Source organism: Gambusia affinis, linkage group LG21 (assembly GCF_019740435.1).
Source record: "Gambusia affinis linkage group LG21, SWU_Gaff_1.0, whole genome shotgun sequence".
NCBI lineage: Eukaryota > Metazoa > Chordata > Actinopteri > Cyprinodontiformes > Poeciliidae > Gambusia > Gambusia affinis.
In genome coordinates this window covers 13,989,844-14,009,186 of record NC_057888.1, presented here as the reverse complement: position 1 = coordinate 14,009,186, position 19,343 = coordinate 13,989,844, and the positions used below count along the sequence as shown (strand labels likewise).

Below are 19,343 nucleotides of genomic sequence, written 5' to 3'. Positions count from 1 at the left end.
ATGATAAAGGATATGGATAATGTGATCAGTCATTAGCACTTAACAGTTAGCAACTTGGATGAAACATGCTTTATTACAATCTAAAAGGAAGAGAACGTGAAGTGAGTTGAATGAGGTCACTTATGCAAAGTCATGTAAGAGGAGAAGACTTCAAGAGGGATGACAAGAGGGACCAAGCTAAAGGTTGACGAGGAATCAGCAGCAGAGAAAACCAAAATTATGAAGGAGAGGAAAAATTAATGACTCCTTTAATTTTCTGAGACCTTTTAATGCAGGTTTTTTTTTGCTTATTTTTTATTTTTTTTTATGTGGAAAGTAGACAAAAAACTTATTTATCATTCACAGTTTTTTTTCAAGCTCATTTCTCCAGACAATTAGAATGTTAGCAGTTAATGCCCAAAAAATGTTCTCTCCATCCATCTTTCCATTTTCAGTAATAGTGTTCAAGGTTGCAGTGAGAGCAGGCTCAAAAATTCATCTTAATAAATACCACGGAAAGTCAGACACAAATAATAAATGTAGACCTGCTTCATGTAACAAACCACTTAAACATCTCTTCAACAATATTTTAAACATTTCATAAAACTTACACTTTATCTATTTGACTAAGTGTAGCTAGTCTCATTAATGTTGTGTCTTTTTGTACTGAGGTGTTCAAATGTGTAGCCTGCAACTGTCCAATCTGAGGGGAAAATATAAAACTTTTGGACTCACACAAAATGTCCCATCCCTTTATCTTGTGTCCAATACGTAGATATGAGATGTGTCATTCAAATCATCGATCATTTTTGTTTTTCTATGGCAAAATAAAAAATTTTTGCGCATCACAGATCTAGACAGGTAGATATTGCAAAAAATGTTGAAAGCCCTTCAAGATAAAATATTAAATGTGTTAATATTTTCCAGATATTAAATGTTGCATTACCAGGAGGACATGAACAGCTGCTCCCTAATATTTATGTCTTTTTCCTTTGCTGTGGAGACAGAGTTTAAACATTTAAGTTTTGCACACTGTAGATTTATGAATCCAATAATCTCCATAAAAAGCTAGATTTATTTGCTGTCCCCTTAAGGTCCTCAAGCTCTTATACGTTTACTTTCAGGTCAGGTAATTATTTTTGGGGGACAAAAGGATCTCAGAGCTCAGTTTTTAGTTAGAAGCTAACTGTTTCCCACAACAGTTAGCTTCTCTGGTATCCACAATGCAGTTGTTCCTAAATGTTTTGATACTATCCTTTTAACAATTTGCTGCAAACACTTCTTATATATTCAAACAGTTTTTATCCTTTGAGCGCATGCTACAAACATTTGGTTAATTAGAGACAGATTAATCTGAGTTAAAAGAATGACACATGTTGATAGTCTGGCTGAACAGTAGTGAAGAGCTCTGCAAATGAATAGCAAACTTGTGAACTAAAGAGATAAGGTTCTGATGTTTATCGTTTGTATTGGTCCTTGCTCTGCCTCTTTCTTATTCCTTCGTCCTGTCTTTCTCTGCCACTAACTAATTCCTTCAGGCTCATTTAGTTAATTAAGGCCAAGAAATGTTTCAGAAACCAATTATGCCATGGCATTATTAAAAGACCAACCTTCCTTGTAAGTGCAGATAGCATCTGACTCTTGTCTTCGAAGAGAGAGAAAGGGAGAGAGAGCGAGAGAAAAAAAAATTGGTTGACCTAAGCAGCGTCAGAAAAAAAAAAAAAAAAGTATAGTGTTTGGATTTATGCAGAGAAATGCAACATCAGCACATTCCTTTTTTTTTGTCAATTCTGATTTTTATTCACATGTGGATCTATTTTTTATTCTTTTATCACTTTCTTTCAGTAATTCTTCACATAGCAGTGACTGACCTTGGCTGTCTTTACAATTGAATTTTCTTAAGGATAAGAGGGGCCTGACATCACATAATAGGAATGCTTGGGCACGGACGTTTTCTTTTATTAGGACAGGAGCTATGGCTTTTAACAGTTTGAAATAGAACAAAAGGTGCAGACTAAAATACTAATTCATCATTTATATCCCAAAGATATGTGGATTTTGCCACCATTACTGCTTCTCTGTTTTGTTAACAAGGGGGCATCCCAAACCGTTTTTTTTTTGTTTGTTTGTTTGTTTGTTTTTGTGACATCAATAATATATTTTATCCACCTACTCCACTTGGCAAAAAGTCTTGGGGCTTCTATGAATCATATTTACAGAGAACAGACAGCATTTTTTTTCCCATTTAGATCTTCTCAAGCTTCAACACAATAAAAAAAAAAGCTTGCTTAAGAAAGTTTAATTTGATTTAATGTCCTGTGATGGACTGGCGATCTGTTCAGGCTGTGCCTCGCCTCTCAACCTTTGACTGAAACCTGAAATGTTCAGCTGCACCACAGGTACGACATAAACTGAACGGTTCATGTTGATGAGCTAATTTTGACTTGTGTTTCATTTGTGTTGAGCCAATGATGCATCTAAAAGTCCCAGCAAGGTGACAGGAGTTGGAAATCTATGAATTAAATGCAGGCGAAGTGAAAGAAAAATGTTGAATGGTTCTCAAAATTGTTTACAAATAAAACTTGTGGTTGGCCTTTTATTGATCACCTCTGTAGCCCCCTTTGATAATCTGTCAAACCGGGCAATTCTGTGTCATTCACTTCCCTTCTAGCTTTTTATGGAAGGATGAAAAACAACACTGCTGAAATAAAACCAGGAGTACAAACTTGCCACAATTATGCAGGGGAAACATTAAAAAGGTTGAATAAAGTGGCCCAGCCATATATAACAATGTATATTGTAACTAAATCATTCCACCTGATATAAAACAGCATAGGTGAAGATAAACCTGCATGTCACCTTGAATAGCCTATACCCACTGTGAAACATGGTAGTGGCAGCATCAATACATGATGACACTTCTCCTCAGAAGGATCCGGTCAATAAATCAACAGCTTTGGAAAACAGTGCATGGCAAGTTGGTATAAAGATTAAACATTTTCCCCGTTTGACTGGAACTAAAAAAAACTTTTAACTTTTCTCTGTTCCCCAGTAGACACGATGCTCTGTTATCCCCATTACTTTGGACATATTGAAGCGACACATTGAATGCCAGAGGAAGACACTGATGCACTATGCGAGTTCACTCCCTCAAATCTACATATTCCATGAAGTTGCACGGATTTGTACAACATGCACAGTGATTTGTATTGCAATGTTGTGACATTTATGAAGGGAGAAGAGCAAGAAGAGTTTCACAGAAGTGCAGATGTTGATTCTGCTGCTTTGAGTGCTATTTTCAGAATATGCAAATTATCCCTGCAACGATTGACACTGAAGGTCGTTAATTAACATAAGTCAATTCCTCTGTGCTTCTTTTGGGAAAGAAATATACCAGCATTTCATCTCAGCTCACAGCAGAGTGCAAATGAAAGGTGTCTCACACGTTTCAAATTTAAGTGGCAAAGAAATTATGTTTAATTCAGTTTCTTTGTCTATAATACATAGATGTTGGACCAGTTGTTCACAGAGGTCAGATATTAATTAGCCATGATCTGATTGTGACTTTACATGATTGTTTTATGACCAACGATGTGATTATTAGAAACTATTGAACATGAGACAACTGTGGGGAAAAGTATAGTATTGATCTTGGAAAGTTTTATGCTTGATTTCAACTTCTGAAGGTCTTAATTTCCTACACTAAGAAATAACAAAGAATATAGAGAGATTTTTGCCGTCTGTGCTGAATTATATCATTAGATAGTTTAAACATAGTCTGACCATGAGGTAAATTAATATTTGAAACAATTACCAAAGTTTTAAATATATATTCTGATTTATTTGAGATAAAGATAGATTAACTTATTAGACCCCATGGGTGTAGTACAATAAAAAACTAAGCATAAACATACATTTGTGTACTTCTTTTAATTAGCAAACTATGTTACTTATGGCTTTTCATTTTGCTGAGTTTCCACCCTCAATATTTTAGCATTTTGCTCAGGTGACATGTTTAGATTTGATCCCCAAATACTATGATCTGGTTACAAAGAAAAAGAAAAAAAAGCCTCTTTGGCTTAGCTTTTCCAGGTGTCTGGACCCCTGCAAAATAATTACTTGCTGGAGGCGTGAACTCTGAAGTTTTAGATATTACCCTATCACTAACGTTTGGCTGTGACGTATGACATTGCCTGCGCTGTAAATAATAAGCCTCCACTGCTATGAGAGAAGTGGGACAGAGGAGCAAAAATGGCAACAACAGGAAGAACCACCTTCAGTAACCACAAGTAAATCAGAGGCATAATAAAACGAGAACTGAAGGAAAAGTGGCAGAAAGAATGGGATGAAGGAAAGAAAGGAAGATGTTAAAAGAAAGTAGGAGAGATGAGAAGGAGAAACAGAAGAAAAGACCAATTATTAACAACGAGATTTGGACAGACTTGCGCAAGCATGATACGGGACGATGTCAATTTTGTGGAGAATTTGAAACAATAGCAATAGTTTGTAGGAGATATGAAATAGAAGGTTAATGTTAAAGGAATGTAGATAAAAAAATTAAAATGTAATAGAGATTCAAAAAGTAAAAATATAAAAATTTAATTAGGCAATTAAAGACAAAATTGATTAACAAAATATAACCCATCATGCATTTATGATACATTTCTAGCCATACTCCATACCAGTAGGTGGCGGTAAAGTTTATTTTCAACCCGAGAAGATGGTAGTCAATGTTAATTCAATGTTTGAAATCATGGGCAACATGGACTAAATGGCTTAGTTCACGCCATTCCCAGACCAATTTTAAAACGATGCAGAAAATTTACGTCATAGTCGTGATGGGTAAATGAGGCCTCATGTATTGTTTCGGCCCATAGCAAAAGTATATTGATACTATGTCGATACTGCGTCACTAAATAGGTACTGACACCTACTGGACATTAAAAAATACCTACAGGCAACGTAGTTGACAAGACTGATTTGATGATCTAGTCTATACAATAATATTTAAGTCATTGTATTTTATTGTATATTATATACTGTATTAAGTCATATCTTCAGTTAAATTCAAAATATATTTGATATTCTTTAATACAGTCAATAACTAATGTGAACATGTACCAAGTTAACATGTTTGGAATGAGGATGCTTGTGGACTGTTTTTTTTTTTTCTTTTTTCACAAATTTTCATTCAAAAAAATAAGTTTTTCCACAACTTCTCCTGCTGAAGAAAAAAATGAAGTAAACAATACATTTATATGAAATAATTTATAAAAAGCAACTGAGTAATTTGTAGAATGGCTGTATACCTGAGTTTATCCTATCTGGGACTATCTGATGCCCTACATTGCCTCAGCATTGAGGAGGTGGATTCATTTAAATAAAACAAATTTTAGTGACACTGTATATTGTTCATATAAATGTAATTTTTTCTTTTATATTTATTTTGTACGCAGATCTTTATGGATGTGTTTTGCTGGAAATGTCTTTATTTATTTATTTATTTATTTATTTATCTATAGCGGGGTTGTCTTTATTTTCCTTTTTTCTGTCAAAAGATTTTTATTTATGGAGGGTAATTTAAGAATAAAATTATGAAATGTATGATTTAAAAGGAGAAACATATGCAACACTTAACCTGCAGAACATAATATAAAAGTAAACTAAGAGTCAATTTCAGCTGAATTTGGATTCAGATAGATCGAGTAGAAGATGGAAAGAACCGGATGAAACAACAACAAAGTGATAACCAATAGACAATACGCGCACCGACACGGGATTTGGTCTCTGGGCTTGACACATGCGCCGACGCATCTGTGTTGCCGGACCCATCACTACGTCATAGTTTGCAAGCAATTTTATATCGCTGATTGGAAGGAATGCCAAACCAAAAAATCCCTTTCAAACAAACAAACAAACAAACAAACAAAAGAGATCTTCTTGACTCTCCTGAATGCGGACAACTGAGCCGTCGTGGTAAGCGTTTAATGCATTGTACTTCTTTTTCAAGTTATGTTTATGGTACTAGAGAGAACATGTTCCAAGTAGGCTGCTTATCAAAAGCTTTTATTGGTGCAGCTGTGCACAAAGTTTTTCCTTGTTTTAAATCACATGACCCTAAAGTGTTTTTCACGGATTTACAGTGACGTTTTAAGTGTCGGGGAAACGTACTAAACGAGCGTTTTACAGGATGCGTAATTTACCGTATGTTGCGCAGGTGTTAAAAATCATTTTAATAACAGACAAGTCAGTGACTCTACCTAGTGGCTTACTGGCAACGATTATTGGCAGAACTAAATGGATGGAAGCCAGCGTTAATGCAATTAGTTCCACCTGTGCTTCATTATGTCCAGTCAAATAATTTTCTCTGACAATCATTATCGAAATTGTGGCAGCATTTAGTCAAAAAAGTTGTCTGAAATTATTTTTGGTAATGCAAGCCAGGGCAGGGCACTTACACAAGAATTTAGATTTTCCTTTTTAAAAATGAACATAGTGAAGCCACACGTTTATGACAAAGTACTGATAAATTCTAAGCAAGCCCAATCACCCCTTTTCCACAACCCAATATTTATTTTTTGGTGGTGTGGAGTCAAATTTTAATGGAACACTGAATTATTCTTATTTTTTGTATTTTTATTTTATGGTGGTGTATTATGTGACAAATACGGTCACAAAACTAAAATTAAGCATATCATACTTACTCCGTTGTCTAAAATTCATGCCTAATTAATTTAAGAAATATGTCTTCATCTTGTTTCTCTTCACTTTCTATTGTTTCTTTCTTGCTTTTGCCGAAAAGTTTACCAGTCCAGTTACTCTCTTATTCTTCAATGCTTTATTTCAGACTCAAGTTTGTGCAGTTTGCTTGTGCTTGAAAAACATGTTTCTATTTCTTTACTTGCTATGACAGTCTGAATGAAACCATCTTTTCTTTGATATCGCTTGCTTTGGAATTCCTTATATCATGCCAGGAATGTTGTCAGAGCGAGCCACTTAAAAAGTAACTGGAAACTCAATGTGCAGGTCAAGAGATGGATATCCATCCATCCATTTTCTAACACCCTTGTCCCTAATGAGGTCGGGAGGGGGCTGGTGTCTATCTCCAGCTAACGTTCCGGGCGAGAGGCGGGGTTCACCCTGGACAGGTCGCCAGTCTGTCGCAGGGCAACACAGAGACATACAGAACACACAACCACACACACACACACTCACACCTAGGGAGAATTTAGAGAGGCCAATTTACCTAACAATCATGTTTTTTGGACTGTGGTAGGAAGCCGGAGAGTCCGGAGAGAACCCACACATGCACAGGCAGAACATGCAAACTCTGTGCAGAAAGACCCCGGGTCGGGGTCAATTAGTACAAATTAGTACAATTTGTAGCTATCACTACAAATTGTAGTGATTAGTTCAGTTTAATGCCAAAATATGTGTGTTGACATTTTCCTAATGCTATTGTTAATACCACAAACGTCAGTGTCTTTTTTTTTTTTTTTTATGTATCTGAAGCACAAAAAGAAATTAGTGCATAATTGTAACGTGGAACTGATACGAAATATGTTTTTGTTTTTTTTCCCAGCCCCTTTTTGTTTTTTGATTTGATTTTACATACACAATCTTAAAAGTGTTGTGTGTGTGTTTATTTTCTAGCCTTCCTGATCACTACATTTTAAACCCCTTTTTGGACATAGTCTAGGGAAGGGATGCCCAAAGTCGGCCCTCAAGGGCCGGCATCCTGCACGTTTTAGTTCTCTCTCTGCTGGTAATGACAATCTTTTCAGCACGTCAGTGTTCTTCATAGGCCTTCTTATGAGCCATCATTGGATGCAGGTGCATTGAAACAGGGAGAGAACTAAAACATGCAGGATGCCGACCCTCAAGGACCAACTTTGGGCACTTTGGGTCTAGGGTTTCTTCATCTAGGTTAAAAAGTATGATTTTGGTCCTATCAAAAAAAAAAGCACCTTCTTTCATATGTGTCCTATGTCCCCTTTGCAGCTTCTGTCAAACTGGACATAAAATTTTCACTATTCTTGCATTAGTTCTAGCCGTATATAGTACATGAGTTATAACTGATTAAATCACCTATGTTCTCTAACTTATTTGTAAGGCTTTTGTGAAGCACTGCATATATATGATATATAGTCACAGAATTAAAGCCATGAGCATTTTTATGAAATATTTAATCACTGTATTATGAATTTTTTAACTAATGCAATGAGTATTCTAAATTTTTAGATGGCCTTTCTGTATTTTATGAAATGTTCCTTTGTTGCTGCTAGTGCTTCTCTTGTTCATAGAACATCATGGTGCAGATAAATAATAATGAAAAAGTTTTTTTTTTAAGTCTTTACTATAGATTTAGAAACTTCTTGTATTTCATAAATTTCTTTATGTCATTTATGCATATGATTTACATTAGATATTTTTTCTTAAAATTAAAATAAGTTCTAGATTCATTTGAAAAAGCATAAATATTCAGAATACAAACTAAACTCAGAGCTAACTTTGTTCCCCAATGAATTCCCTATTCACTTCAAGCCAGCAACTCCTGTCACTAGTTTTCAGGGCAATCTGCTCTGCAGGCTTTATATGGTTCCTTTCTCTAGCCCACCTGGTTCAAATGAGTAGGTCAGCTTTTCATCGAGCCCCGCTGAAGCGTTATAATTACCCCTTTTAATTGAATCAGGTGAGTTCATAGCATGTGAGATGTGAGACATGCAGTGCAGGTGTGTGGGAGAGGTTAAGGACCAGGATTAGAAAATGGTGCCATGCAGAGTGCACACAATTTTCCCAGTCATTTTCTGCAGTGCTTGTTCTGTCCCACTACTTTCTGTGATACTAAACAATTTTAGGCCTGTTTGGTATTCAGAAAATCTGAAGATTAAACCTGCTGCCATGTACAGCCAGCGATTTTTCCTATTGTTGATTTGAGTCAAAGGTCACATTTCAAATGATATTGCAGAGGACAAGGTTAAATAAAAGCAGAACTTTATTTTCTCTGTCCCACAGTGGCAGAGAGCAGCAGTGACGCAGCCATGCTTGATGCTGACTGTGGAAAATCTCCCACTTCACTTGAACATAATGCTTCACAAAACATGATTCCTCAGGATATTCATCACTGCTGTCATCAACTTTCTTTTGTTTAAAATCATCTACAGTGGGGGCCATTCACTATCTTTTTGTTGTTGTTGTTGTTGTTGTTGTTGTTTTTTTGTAAAACCAAACTGAACAATGTCTTTAAATTACCATGCATGAGATACTGACAAATCCATTTGCAGTCCTTGTGGGGAGAAAAAGACCACTAAAACAGCAAATGGCATGATGAAGTGGGTGGATGGAACAATCAACAGACAGAAGAGGAGGGGGAGGTTGGGAAAATGACAATGGCCACAAAGAAGAGAGGCAAATTATATAAGAAGACTGGCATTTTCTTTAGAATAGCTCTGACCAAAGAGAGGACGTCACTTGTGTGTCTGGATGTTAATTTGTCCAGTAGCTAGAAGTATCAGTTTTTTGAGACTTAATTTACAAACCTCTAAACATGTTTCTTTTTATTAATGCTATATATATTTATGTGTGTGTTAAAAGTCCCATGGAGCCTTTGGTAAAGCTAAAGAAATCCACAACTCAAGTGGGAGAAACTCTCAATACAAATTTTTGTTCTAGTTTTGTGACCAAAATTAGATTTATTTGCTTACAGGCAGAATTGTTGCATGTAATTGTTGGTAAAATAGCACCACACATCCGAAAAGGTACACCCTCTCCATATGGGATGGTGGCAGCATCATAATGTAGGGAAGCTTCAGCAGTTACAGGAAGGCTGACTAGAGTTGCTTTGAAAATTGATAAAACGGAAAACTTGGGGCGGGGGCAGGGGGACACATTAGATATTAAATGGTATACAACTGGAGCTGTGGTTTATCTTAAGGACGGCAGCAGCCTCAATCTTGGAACTGAGGCTACAATCGAATGGTTTAGATCAATTAGAGCATTGTAGTCAAACATTCCTTAATGTATCTGTTAAAGCCTGGTGGAGTCATGGCACAAACGCCTTTCAGCTGTAATTATAACAAAATGCGGCGTTATAAATATTGACTGAAGCGGGATAAATGTAAAGGCCTAAACACTCTTCTCATATTTTTATTTGTGCAAATCACTTTCTGATTTTTTACACGTTCCAGTAAAATACGCTGGAGCTTGATGACTTGTATGGAGAATTTCCAAGTCATATGTGGTGTTTCCAACAAGTGTACATATTTCGATGGGTTTTGGCTTAAGGGGAAAGTACAAGTTCGGGTTATAACACCACCTCCATACAAAGAAGGGTTGGGGAGGAACTGTCTGGCAGCAAGAGACTGGAACTCTGGTTACACACACACACACACACACACAGAAAGAGAGAGAGATACGGAAAGAGTGGGATAAGTTCAGCACCACGGACAGCGCATCGGAGAGCAGGAGTCGAGAGATCAGCTCAGCAGCGCACTGTCATGCCTTCTTGAACTACCACAGCCTTCATTGTACACTGTAGTCGTACTAAGTCGTTCTTAAGGATAAGCAAAAACTCGCTTATTTTGTTTCTGTCGGGAGTCGCAATAAAAGGAGGCGAAATCGCAGCAGGAATAATTGCTTTCCGTTTGCAAGTAAAGACCAGCCTATTTGACTGTGTGAGCCTTACATCATCGTGAGGCAGTGAGAGAAAGAGAGAGCGGGAGAGTGAGAGCACTTGCGCCAGGCTCTTCTCTGTCAGTCCTGAGTCGCAAAGCGAGGCTGACGGATCTCACTGGCGACTTCGCCTCTCTGCCCCGTGGTCCCTCTCCCGTTTGCCTGCGCACCTCACCGGCCATGAAGATGCACCGGCAGCGTCCTGCCCAGAGACCGTCGTTGTTATTACCCCTCGTTTTGTGGATTTTCTCGCACGTCAAGAGTGTTCACGGAGCTCTAGCAACAACCCGTAAGTTGTTAGTGTTTCTCTGTTTGGATTTGTTTTGGGGTGCAGTGCATAGGTGAAAATCAGATTGTGTCACCGATGCAAACCTGAGCTTTCTGTGTGCTGGCAGTGGTGGACGGTGTCAGGCTGCACCGAGGGAAGAGACAGGAAGATGGGGTTACCCCGAGAGTTTAGGTCTTCACGTGCAACCCTCCAGAATCTTTAAAGAAGAGATGTTTAGCACGCATATGTTTGGACGATTGAGATTTCAGTATGATTTGGGAGTGTTGCAGTCGGGGCTGAGATACTTTAGAAAATATCAGGATTTAAGTGGCGGTGTTTTGTTTTTGTTTTTTGCAACTTCGACGTAGTCTGTTCCGGAAACAGTTAAGTTCTTGTTTTATTTGCTTATTTTACACTTTAATTTACAAATGCAGGTTTGCTTCAAAGGAAATGTAAAAGTTTTAAATTGCTCTGTCTTCCATTTAAAAAAAAAAAAAGGAAAAAAAATAGTGAATTCTAATGGCCCCCATTAGCACTATCTTTGGTGTGCTTGTTTTCAGTCTACACACCAAGTGTAAATCATTATTGTTAAGTGGATGGACAACACATGGCTACCGGAACGCAAATATTGTTGTTTTCTTGATATTATTATTACTATTATTATTATTATTATTATTATTATTATTAAAAAGCAGCTTTTTATTTTGTCTCACGCTGTTTCAAATTCGTTATAGTTCCCAGTTTGTTAGCTGTTCTCCATATATAACAAACTGTCTTTCTGATTATTTTCGGATGGACCTTGCATGATCGTTTCTGTCACCCATAATAGCAGCAGTCATATTTTGCTTCACTTAGATTAGCCGTGCTTCCTTCGATTAAGGTCTGGCTAACAGAGACTCTGCCGAAAGGTTCAGTGAGACCGATTCCCCCGGTGATCGCTAGTGTTTCTCCGGTCCTGGATGGATGTTTGCGGGGTCGCGCATCATTAATCATTCCATCTGACAGGCGACAAGAGGGAGACGCTGCTGCTAGCGATTTGCGCGTGTGTGTGGGGCTGTGTGCGGAGACAGAAGACGAAGTGGAACAAAAAAAAAAAAAAAAAAAGTGAATATAAAACGTGTTTTTTGAACTTCGGGTTCTGTTTTTCTTTCTTTATTTGTAGTCAGAGATAATATAGCAAGAAGTGCCTGGCATTATGATTAATTTTAAGGGGTTTTACCGGCAGATTAATTACACTTATTCGCATAGATACAGGGACATTTTAGTTTTAGTTTATGGTGGAATTGTTGGATCACTATTGTAGAGTTTTATTTTTTGTTTTTTCTTTGTTTTGTTCTGTTTTAAAGCAAACACACAACATCATGCAACATGTCAATTTAGGTCGAAATGTACACAGCTTTTGCATTTACATTTTGGTTCATATGTATCTTTTGTTAATAAAACATGAACTATTTTTATCTACCTAATAGTGCTACAAACTAGTTCAAAGTTTAGATGATGATCAATTTAAAATGCTGAAGATTGTTTTCATTAGAGTGAGAGATATGCCCATCAATTCCCTTAATCTTTTGCTTGCACTATAATGGAAAATAATATTCATTATGGTGAATTTATGGGGCAGACTGACCAGTAAGTTTATTTTAAACAGATTTATTTATTTTTTTTCTGTTTGATAAATGCTTCTCATTTTCTACATGTGTAAGTAAGAGACACTGCTCTCGGATGTAAAGAAATAAAGCTGTACCTTTAAGTTATGTTAGTGACACTGCGGGTGACTAAATCTAAATGGGGTAGGCTACCCATCCAGTCTGGCTGATGCAGAATGAGCTTAGCCTGTCCTCATCTCATTAAGCTTGTCAAGTAATTCACACAAGCATCAGTCAGGACTGCTTGTCGTGGGTCTTTTTATTGTTGCTTTTGTTGCATTTGCTAAAAAGCACTTGTCATTTGTCTCCAATTTGTCAATTTGTTTACTGGTGACTGCGTAAATTGAGTACATCGCTTTTTGTTTCTGTAGCAGGAAAACTGAATCATCTTATAATTTGTTGGTGTGATTATTGCAAACAGAAAAAAAAAACAACATATATAAAATGCCAAAAACAGACCTTTGAGGCATATGCTTTAGATATTTTGGATTGCAGTACATGTCAGTTTTCCATTTGAATCACTGTCATAACATACTTGGATTTTATTAAAAGATCTAAATTGAATTTGAAATTTTGCAGATTTAACACATTAACCAAACCGTTTGGAAAAACCTGTTTCAACTTCATTGTCTTGTGACTGAACATGTCTCTAACATGCTCCCATTGGGGGGGTGATAATGATAGGATTAAGACAGGAGGAAGCAGACTGGTTTGGCTCAGATTAGAGTAGCTCTGCATTTGGTGTGTTGCTATGTTTGGCTGCTTGTGTGTGAGCACCTGCTTGTGTTGTGGGTGTGTGTGTGTATGTTTCACCATGCATTTAGCCAAGTAAACCAAAGAAATTGGAAAAGTACTGGATTTAATTGCAGAACCATGTTTATCTAAGTTAAGTAGTTTTTCTTGTTTTTTTGTTTTTTTTTTGTTTTGTTTTTTAAAATCCAGCCCTCTTTTGCACTTTTTCTTTTAACAGTTATGAGAGTACAGAATTTCAGCTTTATTGTCTTTTTCCCTTGACTTTCTCCCCCGAAAAAAACAAAAATACAGTTATGTCCCGTTGCCTTTTTATCGTCCGCTTCCACCTTAAGTACTTAAATGATTCGCCTGTCTCACTACCATTCCTTCACTTCACTGAGTCCTAAATGTTTCGGTCATCTCGGTCATCATTCTTTTCCTTCCTCAACATCTAACCCTTATCTCCCATGCCTTTACTATTCATCAGTTTTCCTCTGCTCAGTCTATCGGCTCACATGCCTCCCCGGCTTATTCATAAAGTAAAAAAAAAATGGGCCTGCTTGTACAGCAAATTGTGAATATTTCTTTCTGAAATTTCAGAAGCTCTTGACTTTGAAAAAATTAGAGATCTCTTGTCTTGCAGGGTGGATAGTGGAACATTTGTTCCCTCGCAGATAGAAGGTCCCATATTTGTATCGTGGCTGAGTTCTTTGTGCCCTCTGTTTGCATGCATGGGTTTCCTCTCAGGGTACTTCAGTGCCCTCCTATTATCCAAAGTACGCTACACATCAGAGAATGTGGTTCATTTGTTTGTCATTCCTAAATCGTTTTGATTCACAGGGATTGGAATATGCGCATCTACATGTTTCACTGTGTGTTATCTACTGCAGTGTTGACCAAAATGCAGGGTCCACCCTTGATAGATTGCCAGTCCATCACAGTGAATCCTAAAAAGCTACTTCTAATTTTACCAGGACATAGAAGTGCTGCTTTCATAATTACCAGGAACAGCTTCCCAAATGTCATCCAAACATTCTTAGAGGCTTGTAGCAAATTATAAAAAACATACTCCATTTCAATGACAGGGAAGAAATAGTTCTGGCATCTGGTAAGACTTGAGTGAGTGCAGGAATTTCTCCCTGAAAATTTGGAATGTCTTTCTTGAAAATAAATTTTACTAGCCTATTGAAACAATGACATACAGAGACAAATGTACACTGACAACTTATACAGCGTTATTCTCCTAATAATGTCAGTAACATAACACTTTGTTCCCACAAAAACAGGGACACAAATTACATAATATTCTCTCTTACTCTATCTTAGTTATGCTCAAACACCTGTTTGGATCGCTTAATCTTTCTTATGTGAAATCTATTTATTAAAAACCAAAGAGCTAACAGAGGTTTAGAATGTTAAGGGAGTTACTATCCATCTCCAGAGGTATTCTCTTCATGCTTGACTGTATTTGACAGTGTAAGTGCGTTATGTGTTTTTCATGTGTATATGAATCAGTAGTTTATTCTAGTGGAAGTTATTCTCAGTAGCAGTCATCAAAATTGGTCCACCTCACTGGACAAAATGTCTGATTTAGAGTGAGGGAACAGAAAAGAAATACTAGAAGAGAAGATGGTATTTATGAGTAAAATGACAAAGATGTGGTTTGACGCCTCCAGTGCTGATCTTTGCTTAGTCCTTGTTGCATTTGTGAGGGTTCATCCATGGCATTATTGAAAGACTGAACTGGCTGTGTCTTTTTCAATGAGCAGCATTTTAAGAGCTTGATTATTTATTTACGCTGCATAGCTGATTTATACATCGTTCACTAATCTTATTATGTAAAAGTGTAAAGAGCATGTACTGGCACATATAGAATAATAAAGATTAAGATGAAATGGCTTACTAAAGACATGGTGATAAAATAAAACCTAAATAAATAAATGAAATTAACAGTGCTTTGTGACCTTTGCTATATTTCAACAACTTATTAAATTTGTTTTGTGATAATATTGTTGGTAACATTGCTATTTAGGACATAAATGCTAACTAGATGTAGGTCTGAAAAGTCCCAACTGCTGAATTGCCAATGAAACCTCACTTCCTTGAACAACCTTATTCACATTTACCTATTTTTCGATTAAAGTAATCAATGTAAGGGCAATTATCAGGGCAAATAGTCGGGGCTCTGAAGACTCATACAAAGTGTAAGTTAAATATATTTGATCACCATCTGAAATTTAATATGGGTTTTATACACTGTTTGAGCCACAAGCAGGTGAGTTTATTCATTTTTTATATCAAGTTTATTAATTTGAGAGTTGCAGGGTGATGGAGCCTGTCCCAGTTGGAGCCTTTCCCAGCTTGTCATCATGCCAGAGCAAATAAATCCAGGACAATCACTAGGGACAATGCAGGGTAACGTAACCATGCCACCCATTCAATGAACTGAGTGTCATAATTAACCTAACATGCATGTGGGAAAACATAGGAATATAGGTGAAAACCCACTGAGGAATAGAAATGGCTTTCAAAAGAGGACCTTTGCACCATTAGGCACTGTCTGTTAACCATGCTGCTCCATGTGTTTACAATCAGCGCTGACATTTAGGAGATTGTTGGGTTTATCCTCAGGGAAAGTCTGGATCTCAGCCATTTACGGGGTTTCAGAGTTTCTCTTTCTTTGAAAGCAGTCATATGAATTTGTTTATTCTTGTCATAAAGATGACTCCTGACATATTTTAGACTTATTCCACTAGTATTAAAAGGTCCAAACAAGTTAGTTTACATCGCATGGGTGGCCTGAGGAGTGAGAGGAAGAGGTCTGGATATATCTGCTTATATTGGTGCTTTTACCACTCAACTTTAAATAAATTGATGTCTTTAATAAATTTAATGAGTGTTGGGGATTGGAAGAAAGGACCCTTCCTACACTCCCCCCTTTTAAAGTTGCCATTGAATTAATTGCAAATTACCCTGAGCACTTACCCTGCTATATATTCCATCTCTCCTTTTTCATGTTTAACCTATATCCAGCAACATTAACCCTGTGAACTTTTGCCTGATGGGTAATAAATCTAGGGATTACACTTTAAAATCCAAAGCATAACATCTGTTCACCAGTCTTGGCATCACTCACGCAAATACTGTAGATACCAACATCCTGTAGACAAACCGTTGTTTTTGTTCTGTCTTTTACTTCACATTACTTTGTCCTTATAAAACAATGTACAATTAGTATAGGCGTGTATGTGAAAGAGTAGGTTTGTTGGCTTGTGTGTTTGTATGGGTCTATATTGGCCATACTGTATGTCGGATATCTCATTTCCAACTCATGTGGAAAAGTGCTGGGAAAACGGGCATTGTGCTCAAGTGAAGACAAATGTTATTTCCTTCAGCCTTTACATTCAATTTGGTTTTCTAAGGCGCTTGAATACCTTATTTACAGGCCAAGATTAAAGGAATTAATCTTTGGTTCACTTCCACAGAAGAAACACGCTTGCTTTTTCTTTTTAGACTTAGAGGAAGAGTTCAGACATAGAATGGAAAGGTAGCTGGCTGGGGCACTTGAAAAACAGAGCTGTATACTCCTGTGACTCTGAGGAGCAGCAAGGTGAGAAAGGGAAAACAAGTGTATCACTGTATCTCTGTTTCAGTGGAGAAGCTACTTTAAGGATCATATTTCACCCATTAGTTCTCATTTTTAACCCTGATTCAGCATTTCTTTTGAGTAGGACAAATTTTTCACACCATTGAAATATGTAGTGTGATGTATCAAAAGGTCCAAAACGTCAAAAGAATGAAGCATTTGTTCTGTTTAAATTGTTTTCACAAGTGCAAAACCATCTATCCATTTTCTTCCACCCTTGTCCCTTAGAGGGGTCAGGAGGTGATGGTGTCTATCTCCAGCTAACGTTCCAGGCGAGAGGCGGGGTCACCCTGGACAGGTCGCCAGTCTGTCGCAGGGCAACACAGAAACAGAGAGGACACACAACCATGCACACACACACTCACACCTAGGGAGAATTTAGACAGACCAATTATCCTAACAGTCATTGTTATGGACTGTGGGAGGAAGCCAAAGTGCCTGGAGAGAACCCACACATGCACAGGGAGAACATCCAAACTCCATGCTGAAAGACCCCGGGCCGGGAATTGAACCCAGGACCTTCTTGCTGCAAGGCAGCTGTGCCACTGTGCAGCCCGTGCAAAAAACATAATTGATGAAATTAGAACTTGGTTTTAATTTTCAGATGTAGTACAGTTAAGATTATTTTTTTAAAACAATGCATGCTGGCACCTGCTGAATCATTGCTAACTATTTACATAATCCATACAGTGCCACTAGAGTGTTTTGGTGCCTGTCCACTTTTTTATAATCTTCCAGATTTATCCACAGTATCTTAAAATGACAAACACAACTTTTTACAAAGATATTCAATGTTTTTATGCCAAAAGCTTTCTGACCTGGAGTGGGTATATCTTTAAAAGCTTTGCACACCTGTTTTGAAATATTTTTTTCAAATTCTTCCATAGACATCCTCTCTAGTTCAATGAAGACTGACTGTCTACATCAGTTCTCTTCCATTTTAAGTCTTTTTAGTGAGTTTATGTAGATGTAAGTGTAGGTAAATGGCCTGTTCTTTTATAGAGCGCTTTATCCAGTCCAGAGGACATCAAAATGCTTTAAGCTGCATTCAGTCTTTCACACACTGATGATGATGAACTTACATTGCAGCCACAGCTATCATGAGCAGCTTGACAGAAGTGAGGTTACCATAATCAGCACAACCAGACCCTCTGACCACCACCACCAGCAGCCAAGGCTTATTATTATTATCATTATTAGTCAAGTAATGGGCTGTGTCTGTTTTCTCCAGACATGATGCTTGGACCTCAAAGCAAAACGTGGCCTTGAGGTCCACTTATCTGACAGTGTGTATTTCATTTCTTACCACAAATAAAGTGAATGGCTTTGCAGCTTGTTGAGGAGAGGTTTTGTCCAGCCACTCCGCTGTAAGGGCTAATTGGTGGAGTTTGCAAGGGTTCATGTCATGGATGGTTCTTCTGTGTCCACAAGAGAATGATGGGGTTTGTCTTTGCGACTATTGGGTTTTTGGTCACCTCTCTGACCTAGGATTTTCTTCCACAATAATCAAGTGTCGTTGGGGTACCAGATCCCAGGAGGTTACCAAGAGTTCCAAGCTTTATTTTCTGAATACAGGAGACACGGGGATATTCAGTGTTGCTCTTATTTTTGTACCCTTTCCCTGATTTCTGCTTAGGTGGTATTTTCTTTTAATGAAGACAACAATTCTCAATACTTCTAGAATTAGTATGGAGCATAACAAAATGCGGAACGGGTTGAGATTTCCTTGAAATTCAAATGAGGTTCTTTGCATATTTTAATGAGTGTTTTTTGTAAGGCTGGTTTAAAAGTTAAATGGAGCAATATATTTTACTATTTTATTTCTCTCACAAACCACCGTAGATACAGGAGGTAAACATTGCACTTGTCCAAAAAGCTCATTTACAGGCATTGCTACCTGATGGTATCAACTAAGCTAAGCAGAAAGACTGACAAGCTTTTCTACGGTGTTGCAGTATTGACAGGAGTTTGCCCAAATAATCTCTTAATAAGTAAGTAATAAATTGGTTTTTATCCTTAGTCTTCCTACAGCAACAATAATGATTGAACTCTGTCTATTTCAAGAACATCATATTACCTAGTTCATATTCTGACAATGTAATAAAAAACATCAAAATATTGAGAAATATTTTAAACCAGCATCACATATCTAATGCTATGCTTTCTTGAATTACTTTTTTGGGCTCAGCTTTAATAACTTTCTCAGCAGACCACTTGATAAATGTCACATATATTTTTGTCTGTAGAAAAGAAAAAAGATTGTGTGTTTTGTCTTGTTCCCATTATATGTAAGTGGGTTTTTGTGTAATCTAAAATGTAACTTTGTGTGTGTTCAAGATGGAGGAGAAAAAAAAGAGTTGAGGGTAGATGTGAGTGTGGTCCATTAGCTCTGGTTCAAGTT

The 19,343-nt window shown here is 37.2% G+C and overlaps 1 protein-coding gene across 5 annotated transcripts in view; it reads left to right on the top strand.

Moving 5' to 3' along the window:
* Positions 1-5,808: 5,808 nt before the first annotated feature.
* cntnap2a (contactin associated protein 2a) overlaps positions 5,809-19,343 on the top strand; it is a 283,391-nt gene continuing 269,856 nt past the window's right edge. For 2 of the 5 annotated variants that reach the window (XM_044103978.1, XM_044103977.1), the window contains exon 1: positions 5,809-5,955. In XM_044103978.1, the coding sequence (XP_043959913.1) occupies positions 5,859-5,955 (97 nt within the window). In that variant the 5' untranslated portion in view covers positions 5,809-5,858. Of the gene's footprint in view, positions 5,956-10,429; positions 10,940-19,343 lie in introns of those variants that run through there. The other 3 variants (XM_044103979.1, XM_044103976.1, XM_044103980.1) reach the window with 3 other exon arrangements.